This window comes from Ovis aries, chromosome 8 (assembly GCF_016772045.2).
Source record: "Ovis aries strain OAR_USU_Benz2616 breed Rambouillet chromosome 8, ARS-UI_Ramb_v3.0, whole genome shotgun sequence".
Lineage (NCBI taxonomy): Eukaryota > Metazoa > Chordata > Mammalia > Artiodactyla > Bovidae > Ovis > Ovis aries.
The window spans coordinates 28,145,567-28,158,406 of NC_056061.1; the positions used below are offsets into that span (position 1 = coordinate 28,145,567).

General features: G+C 42.7%; 1 protein-coding gene across 2 annotated transcripts in view; it reads right to left on the bottom strand.

Annotated features, from left to right (window-relative positions):
* The window catches only part of CCDC162P (coiled-coil domain containing 162, pseudogene), a 195,329-nt gene that overhangs the window by 57,087 nt on the left and 125,402 nt on the right, over positions 1 to 12,840 (bottom strand). For both annotated transcript variants that reach the window (XM_060419505.1, XM_012182637.5), the window contains one exon: positions 6,634 to 6,772. In XM_060419505.1, the coding sequence (XP_060275488.1) occupies positions 6,634 to 6,772 (139 nt within the window). The remainder of the gene's footprint in view (positions 1 to 6,633; positions 6,773 to 12,840) is intronic.

Here is a 12,840-nt window from a genome sequence, read left to right on the forward strand (position 1 = left end):
AACAAAGGTAAAGAGGGATGATCTTGAAGTAATTGATTTTATATCTCAAATTCACCACTTTAAATTCTAAATATGGCTGAATGACATAGAATTGAAAAAAGAAGTAGGGGCTTATGAACTTAAGTTCAAAGACAGATAAAGGGAGCTCTATATTTGCATATCAAACCATTGTACTAGTGCAAAAATCATATTACCCTTCTCACATCCTTGTGAGAATTAACAAAAAATAGTTGCATACAGTTATATTCTGAGACACTGAATAAAAACACTGATTTATCCTGATAGTTCAAGGATGGAACCTGGAGTTGCTCATGCTCAGTGGATATGACCATTTTCTCCTGTTTCTCATATTGTTCACATGCTTTCTCATGATTCTCAACTCCCTGCCAAGGGACCCGTGATTCACTCAACACAGTGATGTTTCAGGCATCTACTATGTACAGGATACTGTGTCAGGAACTGAGATACAAAGATGCTGCTTCTGCTCCTGCTAAGTCGCCACATTCGTGTCCGAATCTGTGTGACCCCATAGACGGCAGCCCACCAGGCTCCCCTATCCTTGGGATTCTCCAGGCAAGAACACTGGAGTGGGTTGCCATTTCCTTCTCCAATGTAGGAAAGTGAAAGTGAAGTCGCTCAGTTGTGTTCAATTCTTAGCGACCCCATGGACTGCAGCCTACCAGGCTCCTCTGTCCATGGGATTCTCCAGGCAAGAGTACTGGAGTGGGTTGCCATTTCCTTAGTGCAGACAAAAAATGTTGCCTGCCGTACCAGTTAACAAAGAATGTTGCCTGCCACCAAGCCATCAGCAAATGCAGCTGCCTTCCAATGGTGCACTCTGAGGGGAATTCAGGATAGAAAAAAACAGGATACTGGGTCTAGATAAGATGCATAGCTAAGAAATAATTTTAATGAGTCCAGATTCTTACCTCTTCCCACACACAGAAAAGCACTAAATTCATTAACTTGTGATGTCTGTCTTTTGTGATTAGCAGTAATTCTTTGATGTTTGATCACATGAGTTTTTGTTATTGCTATTGTTCAGCCCAAATTCCTCCATATCCCAGCTCCTCCCTTACTTCTTCCGATTAGATACTTAGCTATCTGACAAATTGTCTCCCAGGCTATAGTCTTCAGTAAGGTTCCAGAATAAAATATTTACAAATTCTAAGCTGTGCCTTTTCCTTTAGTCAGTGGCACTAAAAAGCAGGGTATTCTAATGGAAACATTTCTTTTCGGTCCAAAATCAGAGCACAGAAGCCCAATATCCCAATAAATCTCTCCTTGGTTGACTCCTTCAATGTCACTCCTGTACTTTTCTCCTACCAATCCACACAATTCTCTCTCTCTCAGCCTCTGGGCCCAGCTTTGTTCACATCTTATTGTTTAGTCTTGACTGTATTGCTCATATTTTAAAATTCCATTTTTGTTTATTATGATGTTTTAACATCTTTAAACAACAACAAAAAAAACCCTGCTGGCTGGGGAGAGACTGTTCCTTCCTCTGTAGCCAATTCTTAAAGACAACTGAAGGCCTAGCATGCTTTTGATACCCAAACAAACTAGTCTGAGCCGCACCTCCTCTGATCTCTGCAACCCAGGAGGCAATATTCCTCTCATTTAATCATCCTAGGGCTAATCAACAGGCAACTAGAGACCAACATGGGCTTCCCTGGTGGCTCAGACAGTAAATAAATTGCTGCAATGTGGGAGACCTGGGTTTGATCCCTGGGTTAGGGAGATTCCCCTGGAGGAGGGCATGGCAACCCACTCCAGTATTCTTGCCTGGAGAATTCCAAGGACAGAGGAGACTGGCAGGCTATAGTCCATAGGGTTGCAAAGAGTTGGACATGACTGAGTGATTAAGAATAGAACAGAGACCAACCCTACAGCCCAAAGCCTGCTGGAATTATTCAAACTAGCAGAGCTTAAAACGTTCCCCTGCTCTGCCTTGCCTTTCCAGGCCATGGCCTAAGCACTCTCTTTGCTCCTGACCCATGGCCCTGTGCGACGTGGCATGATGGATGTGTCTAGGAACTGAATATAATTTTATTTCCCTGAGTCTCTCCTGTATCTCCTTCTGTGATTGCACTAGATTGATTATCACATAAAAGAACACAGAACAATGACTTGTTCTTTTATCTTGCTAAATTTGTGCAGTTTTTAACTAAGGGCCACAAACAACCACTATTATTGGGAGAGTTTTAGAGCCCCGAACACATACTAGGTCTATTAATTTATACATACTTGGTGACTATTAAAAAATAACACAGTTCAGATATAAATATAAGTGACAGAATCATAGCATATGATATACTGTCTGGAGAGACCAGAGTCAGTTAGATTCTAGGCATCACCACTGATCAAATCACTGGTTATCCTAGTCCCACTTTCTTAATTCTCCAGTTAAGATCACTGTCCTTGGGAGGTCCCACATCCCCTTTATCAATAGAACTGTTTATTAGGAAGCTGAACAAAACAATGCCATGTAAAGAAATGAGTTTCAAGATGGTATTTAACATTTTTAGCACTATATCCTCTTTTTTTTTCCTTCATCTCCATGGATCCCATATTTTGAAAGCTTTTTTTTTTTTTTAACCAAATTAAGCATTCTCCTGCTTTCAACTCAAAGCCACATAAGCACCTAGCCTAAGCTCTGAGCTGCAGGACGAGATAAAGAAATATGATATAAAGAACAGGGCTTTGGAGTCTGAGACACAAACTGTGTTAATGTAAGGTCTGTTATAACAAGCATGTGACCCTGGGGCAGTCATGCAACTTCTCCCTATCCCCTCATCTGTAAAGATGGTAATGTAACTGCTTTCTCACGGAGTTGGCACATGGTAGGAGTTCAATCAAAGCAAGTTTCCTCTCCTCCTTATCTTACTCATTCTTATGATTCCAGTTGAAAAAAGAAAGAAATGTGACATTTTCTTTACTGCAGAACTTTTGGACAAATATGTCTTTTTCATCATGCCTTTAGAAATACTGAAAACAGCTTATTTTGATAGCTCTCTCAGACCCTCAGTTGGTAAACCCTGGCCTGCACCTTCTGCTGGGCTAGCTCTAATCAGTGCAGCTTGCCAGCAGCACTCAAGTTAGAGGGAAACCCATAGGAATGAAAGGTCAATTTGTCGCTTGTGCCAGTGGTACACCTGCCAACTGCCAGCTCCTAATAAAGTCAGGTCTCCCCAGCAGCCCACTAAAATACAACTATAGATGCCTCACATCCTCCGGACGGTCTTGCCACACTCCAGTTGCCTTACTGTCAACAAGAGTCAAGGGTTTCCTAGAATGCCAGCCATCTTGCGTGTGAGTGACCCATAGTGTGGTCCCAGGTAAACTGGCTCCAGCCACAGGGAGCAGGGAATTCATGGAGCATGTGCTAGGTTTTTTCCTGGATGCAAGGATATATATAAGAAAACAAAACCCAAAAAACAGCTGCAAAGTAGTCCTGAGGAGGCCAGGAAAAAGTCATGGCTCTTCACTTCTCAGATGCTGGAGACCAGGATGTCATGAGGGCTTCTCTGTATCTCCCAGAAATCCCCAGATAACTCTGAAGCACACTTTAATATCTGTGTGTTCAGAGACACTTAAACTAGATGAGCATAAAAATAAATTGAAAAATGAAGCGAAAATCAACACAAATTCAAGGACTAAAAAAATTGGTGTTGCTTCTTCAGAGATCCCTTGATATACTCCTAAATAAGGCTTATGGCAGGAAGTTAAGGCACCTTTGATTTATTTCCTCAAACTCCTCGTTTTTACAGTAATCACTCTGAATATCAACAACACATTCAGATTAGTGGCACTTTTCAAGGCATATGTTTTATTCCTATAGAGTTCCTCTGAGGAACTTTCTTTTTTTTCTCCTTTCTCCCCATTCTTGAATTTCAAAGGAATTCAATCCTTTAAATCAGGGAGTGGCAAACTCTTTCTTAAAGGGTTGGATAGTAAATATTTTCAGCTTCATGAAGCATATGATCTCCACTGCAACTATTCAACTCTGTGGTTGTAGTGTGAGAGCAGCCAGAGGTTATCCATAAATGAATAGGCAGGGCTGTGTTCCCCCCAAAAAACCCTCCATTTCTGGGCACTGGAACTTGAATTCCTCAGAATTTTTATGTGTCACAAAATACTACTCTTGAATTTCCCCCGCCTCAACCACTTAAACACCAGCCTTAGCCCGCAGGCCTTACAAAATCAAGCAGGGGCCTATGATTTCTAACTTAAACAGATGAATTTGATTAAATCACTGCACCACACAAGCATTTATCTTTGGCACAAACAATTAATTCACTCGAAATTAAACATAAACTCAATTCTCAGGCATTTCTTGCATTGGCTAATAAAAAACTTTTATAGGTGGTGGACATGCCCAGAGGTGAATGGCAGGCCTTAGGCAATGTGATTCTGACACCATTGGAGGACACACCAATTTGCATCAGGTTCTTGCCTGAGTTTGGCAACAGAGGCAGAGAGAAACTTTTGTGCTTAGAAACATGTATCTTTCTGGCACCCTAAGCTGGTTTGTGCCACAGTGAAGCAGGTGCCAGGTAACAAGGACTCCATGGGGCCACTGTCCTGAGCTATATCCTGCCTCTCCTCCCCTGGTCTATGGAAGTATGCTGCTTTCATTTCAGATGAGAGTTTCTTTTCAAACTCTGAAGAAGGCTTTGGTTTACTTAAGAAAAAGGTTTCCTGGAATAAAAGTCCTATTTACCCAGAGTTGGCGAGCTCTGGGAAGGGCCAGGGAACTTCCTCAAGCTTTCTGTCTCTTTTGGTTATCTGAGGACTTACTGCTCGCAGGTTCAGCACAAAGTGTTAATAAAATCCTCAAGTAGAATGACACTGATCTTTCACTTCTCTTTTTCTCCTGCCTCCTGTCTTCTCTTCAGAGTTTCCCTTTGCATCCATCCTGCTGCTGTCTGGCATCCATCCTAGATCTCAGGCTTTGGAGTCAAATGCGCCTAGGTTCTAATCCTGGTCTGCTGCTTACTAGCTGTGTGACTCCAAACTCACACATAACCTAAAGGGCTCTGAAGAAATAAAGGGCTGGAGGAAATGCTGTAAATGAAGGACTCTTGGTTCCTTCTGAGGTCCTCTGAAAAATATACTGACTATAGAATACTGAAACCAGACATAGGACACATGACCCTCCATTCCTGCAGACTGAGTATGCCAGGGCAGAGAAAGCCCCCAAAAGCAATTCCTAGGGGAAGCAGAGGAGAAGGCAATGGCACCCCACTCCAGTACTCTTGCCTGGAGAATCCCATGGATGGAGGAGCCTGGTAGGCTGTGGTCCATGGGGTCATGAAGAATCTGACACAACTGAGAGACTTTGCTTTCACTTTTCACTTTCATGCACTGGAGAAGGAAATGGCAACCCACTCCAGTGTTCTTGCCTGGAGAATCCCTGGGACAGTGGAGCCTAGTGGGCTGCCGTCTCTGGGGTCGCACAGAGTTGGACACGATTGAAGCGACTTAGCAGCAGCAGCAGCAGCAGTAGCAGCAGCAGGGGAAGCAGAGTGGTTTCCCTGGGAGAACAGGAGCAAGATGAACTCCATGGAGCTGGAATTCCAGAAGAATTTCTGGGGTATAGTCCTATTTCTTCAGTCTATGTAAATTCCCTGCAAATTCTGACTTGAGATTTTCAGAGCCCACAGGGCTAATGAATGGCCACCCTAACAATTAGATCGTTTATATCCTCCCTACTTGACAAAGCTCTAGCTCCCAAAGCAACCTGTCAATAAAAATACCAACCAAACAAAAAAACAAATAGCCTGATTATTTTTGTCCTGCTGAATTTGCATTCTAAATCCAGAGTCCTCTGATGCTCAGAGTAAAGAAAAAGCAGAGAGAAAAAACATTAGGTTAAGTATAAACTCCACATTTCTATTCTCTGTGGACACTCATGCCAAACGGTTGGAAATGATTATAATCCACAGGTAAGAGTACTGCCCTCCAAGGTCCCCCTCAGTTCCCCTAAATACCCCCACTGGGAATTTATTAAATGAAGTTAATTTTGACAATTTAAGAATAAGCAGGGACTCTCAGGTCTAACCTCTTCCCTTCCCATGTACAATTTATTATTTATACAGGAAACATTGTGATTCTTAATTCAAACTAGTTTTTTGATCAATCATGACTCATTACCCAAGCAAACATTCTTTTTTGATGCAGAGTATTTAATATCTACAAGGCTAGAGGTAAATTAAGTGATTTATAAATTTAACTCAGGTAGTCAATTTTGTTGGTTTCAGATGTGCAGTGAAAATTCTGTTCTTCTGAAAGGTAATTAAGGGCTGAAAAAAGTAAAACTTGGTAGGAAGAATAATCTTTAGCAGTATAAAAAAATATAATTCCCCATAAAAGAGTCTGTTATGCAAATTAACTACATTGGAATCACATTTAACAAAATCAAGAATATTATTATCTAACAAGAACACAGTCCACCTGGACAGCCTTTGCAGCAGAACACATTTGGTAGCCGCAGTGCTTGGGATCAGGTTGTGCCCTTGACTATTTTAAGCTCATCATCTAATCATGCCAAGAGTGGCCTCCCTCTGTGAGCACTCAGAAACACCTGCCCCGCAGAATTTTACTAGACAGGAATAGCCCTCCAGCCCTTACCGGATGAGGTACCTCACTGCAGCGTCAAACTGCAGAAACATAACCTCCCTTTGGAGGAGGAGGACTTGGGACACCAGAGTTGGATCTTGGGGGCTCTGGAGGCTGTCAATCATTTTCTGCAGCTCTTGAAGTTCAGATCCTAGAAGACAGATGACATTTTAAGTCAAATAGATTGAAATACAGGCTACCCCAGCTACCCTGTGAACCATCATTTCACCTCCAAAGCTAACTTTTTACCTAAATCGACTTGTTTGTGAGTATACTAATTAAATATTTTACAAGATCAACAAAGTCTTATGTTCCAGAACCCAAGGCCTGATTTATCTTTTCTTCCTTCCTTCCTTCTTCCCTCCCTCAGGAATATAGTAACTTCCATTGCTTTTCAGCAGAATAAGAACATACTGCTGAAAGTAAGTTTCAAAGTATGCAAGGCTATAGACTCTAAATAGATTGAAAAAAGAAATTACAAGGAATGGGAAAGGTATAGGTCTCAGTAAATCTATTCAGTTCAGTTCAGTCGCTCAGTTGCGTCCAACTCTTTGCGATCCCATGAATTGCAGCACGCCAGGCCTCCCTGTCCATCACCATCTCCCGGAGTTCACTCAGACTCATGTCCATAGAGTCCGTGACGCCATCCAGCCATCTCATCCTCGGTCGTCCCCTTCTCCTCCTGCCTCCAATCCCTCCCAGCATCAGAGTCTTTTCCAATGAGTCAACTCTTTGCATGAGGTGGCCAAAGTACTGGAGCTTCAGCTTTAGCATCATTCCTTCCAAAGAAATCCCAGGGTTGACCTTCAGAATGGACTGGTTTTGGTTGGATCTCCTTGCAGTCCAAGGGACTCTCAAGAGTCTTCTCCAACATCACAGTTCAAAAGCATCCATTCTTCAGCACTCAGCCGAAGAACTCAGTTCTTCACAGTCCAACTCTCACATCCATACATGACCACAGGAAAAACCATAGCCTTGACTAGATAGACCTTAGTCGGCAAAGTAATGTCTCTGCTTTTGAATATACTATCTAGGTTGGTCATAACTTTTCTTCCAAGGAGTAAGCGTCTTTTAATTTCATGGCTGCAGTCACCACCTGCAGTGATTTTGGAGCCCCCCAAAATAAAGTCTGACACTGTTTCCACTGTTTCCCATCTACTTCCCATGAAGCGATGGGACCAGATGCCATGATCTTCGTTTTCTGAATGTTGAGCTTTAACCCAACTTTTTCGCTCTCCTCTTTCACTTTCATCAAGAGGCTTTTTAATTCCTCTTCACTTTCTGCCATAAGGGTGGTGTCATCTGCATATCTGAGGTTATTGATATTTCTCCCAGCAATCTTGATTCCAGCTTGTGTTTCTTCCAGTCCAGCGTTTCTCATGATGTACTCTGCATAGAAGTTAAATAAGCAGAGTGACAATATACAGCCTTGATGTACTCCTTTTCCTATTTGGAACCAGTCTGTTGTTCCATGTCCAGTTCTAACTGTTGCTTCCTGACCTGCATACAGATTTCTCAAGAGGCAGGTCAGGTGGTCTGTATTCCCATCTCTTTTAGAATTTTCCACAATTTATTGTGATCCACACACTCAAAGGCTTTGGCATAGTCAATAAAGCAGAAATAGATGTTTTTCTAGAACTCTCTTGCTTTTTCCATGATCCAGCAGATGTTGGCAATTTGATCTCTGGTTCCTCTGCCTTTTCTAAAACCAGCTTGAACATCAGGGAGTTCACATTTCACATATTGCTGAAGCCTGGCTTGGAGAATTTGGGGGCCTGAAATTATTATAAACCAGTGGCCATTTCTTACAGCCCTACCATTCAAATCAACACTGGCATAGAGTCATCCTGTCAATGGCTCATGGATTAAACAAGACTCAAGACCATCCAAGGAGGCAAAAATACGTATACATATATGTATACACAAACATACATCCTTCTAGGAGATTCACATCATTTCAGGAGTAGATGTGAGAGATCCTAAATAGGCTTATTTCTTGGACCCTTATCCTAAAGGATTTATACGTGTTTTGGATGGAAATTTAAGCTACGGGCCTTTTACGGTACTCAATACTGGTTTGAGGAACCTGGCCTGGGACTAGATGGCTGTACTAGCATCTCTATTATTGGCTCAGGAAATGAGGCACTCAGAATGGGGAAGCACAGAAAAAAAAAGTCACGGTCCTTAGGGAGCACTGATGGGGTGGGCGGGTGGGCCCTGTTTCCAGGTCTACAGAATGTCAGCTGATGTGAAATGCTCATCAGCTCCCTGTGGAGACAGTAATAGTTTTCCACTTGAGAGGACATCCCTGCTATGCAAAGAGAAGCAATGTGGAAACTGATCACCATCCCTGATTGTAGCCCAAGGCAGAAGTGAGATGGGAGACCTATGAAGCATTTCCAAAGTTACGCTGTATAAACAGCTCACCCAGACTTGAGCAGCCTTGTACCCTAATTGGCCTGGTACTGGAACTCTGTCTATGTTTCTGGGATGGAAGGCAGGGGATTGAGAACAGGGAGGCTGTCCACAAGAGCCTGATCAGGGAAGAACCAGGTCTGAGAATGGTTGCCAACATGTGCTTGCAATATGGGATCTTGGCTTTAGAAAAGGATGTGAAGTAGCTCAGTTGTGTCCGACTCTTTGCAACCCCGTGGACTGTAGCCTACCAGGCTCCTCCCTCCATGGGATTCTCCAGGCAAGAATACTGGAGTGGGTTGCCATTTCCTTCTCCAGGGGATTTTCCCACCCAGGGATCAAATCCAGGTCTCCTGCATTGCAGGCAGACGTTTTAACCTCTGAGCCACCAGGGAAGCTCATCCTTAGAAAAGGATGAGCAGTCCAGATTTCATACCCATTGGACATTTTACACATAACAGAAGAATATTTTGGGCATATTTTTTCAACCACAAAAGAACTGGGGTCAATCATTAGACTTTTTATGAATCCTTTATAAATCTGATGGTCATATCAGGCTGAAAAGAAACTTCCACAGCAAATGGTACAAGAACTCAAAGAATTCTGTGGTGGATGGAAGGAGGGGTAGTCAGTGAGCCTTATTTGTTCAAGGTCTAGTGTGCTTGGTCTACAAGCAATACACTCTGTCAGGCTATGCAGTAACCAGGGGAAAAAGTTTGTAATCCCCTGCAATGACAATAAAAAAAAAAGAATATAAAGTTGCACATACCCTGTGATTAAAGCTCTGTAAAATGTATTTGAGCAAGGGTTAGAAGGAAGTAAAGTAAAATTATTTCACTTGTTAGAATAGTTGGATTATGCGTGATTTTTCTCATTATTTCCATTATTGTTTATAAAATTCTGTGTGTGCACTTTTACACAGTCACTTCCCAGCAAAACTATGTGCTGGCAGATGGCATTATCATTAAAATATAGGTACGGAGGAGGGCCTACCTTTTCTTAGTTACACACTGATAATACTGCTCATTTGGGACTTTTTCTGTGGGGTCGCACTGCTCAGAGGGAGCAGGGATGGTGGGCATGGGCAGGGAAGGCAGCCTGTCTGTGAGGATGGGGTAGATGGTTGCCATGTGCTCAGGGGGAGCAGGGATGGTGGGCACGGGCAGGGAAGGCAGCCTGTCTGTGAGGATGGGGCAGGTGGTTGCATGTGGTCATGGAAGGGGGCGATGGTGGGGGAAGGAGGAGACTGTCCACTAGGAAACAAATGAGCCTTTTCTTGTGCCTTTCCACAGGAGGGTTCTGTGTGGGAAATCAGAAAGAGAAGAATCACAGTGGCCCAGCCTCCATGTGAATACTCAAAGCCAGTACCTTTTGTTCCTGAAACCCTAAGTTCAGTGTGTAGTGTCTGGGTTTCTTTGGTCTCGTAATCCTTTACAAGGAAATCACAATGTAAACTCCCACATTCTGATTACATCTTCTGCTTCACACTGACTCCAAAGGGAGTTGCTGGCCTTCAGGGAAGGAGAGAATTTGGCAGGGTCCACAGAACTAGTCCACAGTGTCTAAGAGCTGCTTCCTCTGTCAAGTGGGAGGACCACAGCTGAAATTTTAAGTGTTTCTTAAAAAAAATTTTTTTCAAGTACATAAGTCTACGTATGTCCTTTTATCTAATCCAAATAATTCTGAAATGGCTAAAGGGAGTTGGATGGGTATATGAACAGATCCATCTCATCTTTTCACCTTAGTTCTCCTTGCCTCCTCTGGGAAGCAGGCCAGGAACTAAGCAGCCTAGCCTTTAAAAAAGATGATTATCTTACAGTGGAATTTTTTTTAGTTCAGTTTGCTCTTTATCTATTTTCAGCAAAGCAAAGTATGTAAAACTTTGTGCATTCTCCCTGGAGCACAAATATTTTTACTGGCAACATGACAACATGTAGGTCTCTAATTGCACACCTCAGAAAGCCTGGACCTCCAGATATTTCAACGGTTTCCAGTTCATAAGCATATAAATAGTAAGAAACCAACTGCCTTCCTGCTCAGTTCTAGGTCCTCAACAATTGGGCCTTATTTTCTACTATCCCTCAGTGTCGCACAGAGGTGTTCATCCTCCTGGACTGGCCACGTGTAGCCTGTTTCCTTTGCCAGCATCCTCTTTTCATCCTCCTGCAGGACAAGACCTTCTATTTTTCTCCATTGATTCAAGTGGGCGTAGGTCCCCCCCAGATCATCTTCCGGGTGGGCTTCTCCTCTCCCAGCTGCTATAGAACTTCCTACGCAGGGACTTTTGGAAACACAGCTCTGGCTCTTCCTCATCTCCATATAACACCTGTCTGCCCTTCTTGAGGTGGGGGTGGCATTTTTCCTGGCCTACCCTCCTTTCTTCTTTTCCTCAACTAACGTCCAGCTCCATACCGCTCAACATCCAGCTCTACTGAGAGCATTTTAGTTTATTTTCTGAGTAAACCCCTTTTACAACAGTCCCAAGATTAGCAAAAGGAAAGGAGCTAAGAGTGCTTTGGAACTTCTGTAATTTCTTGATGCTTATTGAAGACTTGCTAGTAGGCCTGCAGTAATTCTGAGCTTTCTCTGCTGGGGCAGCACCAACCCCATTCCTTCATGCTGGCTCTCCTCAGATATAGGCATCAATCTCCCTCCTGGAACAAGTCAGAATCTCCCACAAACACTTCCTTGATGCACTGGCCAGAGAGGAATAGATTCAAATTATATCACATTTGTTGTAAGATCACTTAGGTTTAAATAGGCATGTTACCTCATTGTTTTGGCTCTTCTCACACTTTAAAATCCTTGGCTACTATGTTATAATATATTGATATCAATTAATTAATATTTACATGACCAATGACATAATTTGGATGGAAGTCAAATTATTAAAATAGTAAGATTAGTTTCACTGCTTTTGATAAATCCAGTTTACTAAGCATCTCAGTGTCTTTATCTCATGTATTTATCCGAGAAATTGTGCTGAGTTGGATTAGCAATGGGCAGATAAAACTAAAGCCTCAACTGTTCTTACTGACAGGACTACCAAGTGGGTCTTGTTAGCTACCTAAGGGCTGTCCGCAAGGCTTTGACCTTTCAGGAAGGCCAGGAGGGGAAAGGGAATGAAAGCAAACTAGTATTTAAAGGGTATTTGTACATCCTTCTAAACTTTTTACAGATTCTAATCCACAGAACAACCTTCTAAGATAGTTATCATCACTCTTATTCTACAGATGACAACAGAGACCCAGAGAGTAAAGAGCCCAGCTTCCAGTAATCCAAGTGACAGAGGCAGGGCAAAACCCCAGGCCCCCCAGTTCTCACTTGGCATACTTTGTGGTTTAGCCAACAAATGTGGAATCAATCAGTTTGGAGACAGTATATGACGGGACTTTCCCTTTGCCATTTTGTCATTTATGAGGAAATATTTTAGTCCTGTCTTTCTGAGCATTCCTGGTGGCTCAGATGGTAATGTGTCTACCTGCAATGGGGGAGACCTGGGTTCAATCCCTGGGTTAGGAAGATCCCCTGGAGAAGGAAATGGCAACACACTCCAGTACTCTTGCCTGGAAAATCCCATGGATGGAGGAGCCTAGTAGGCTACAGTCCATGGCATCACAAAGAGTCGGATGCGACTGAGTGACTTCTCTCTCTCTGAGCATTAAGGGCTTCACAGTAATTAATTAGATGGGGGAAATCCTTCCACAGTGTATACTGTATATGTATATCAAATATTACATTGTTCACTCAAATTTTATTCTTCAACTATGCCTCAATAAAGCTTAAGAAAAAAAAAGCATGTCA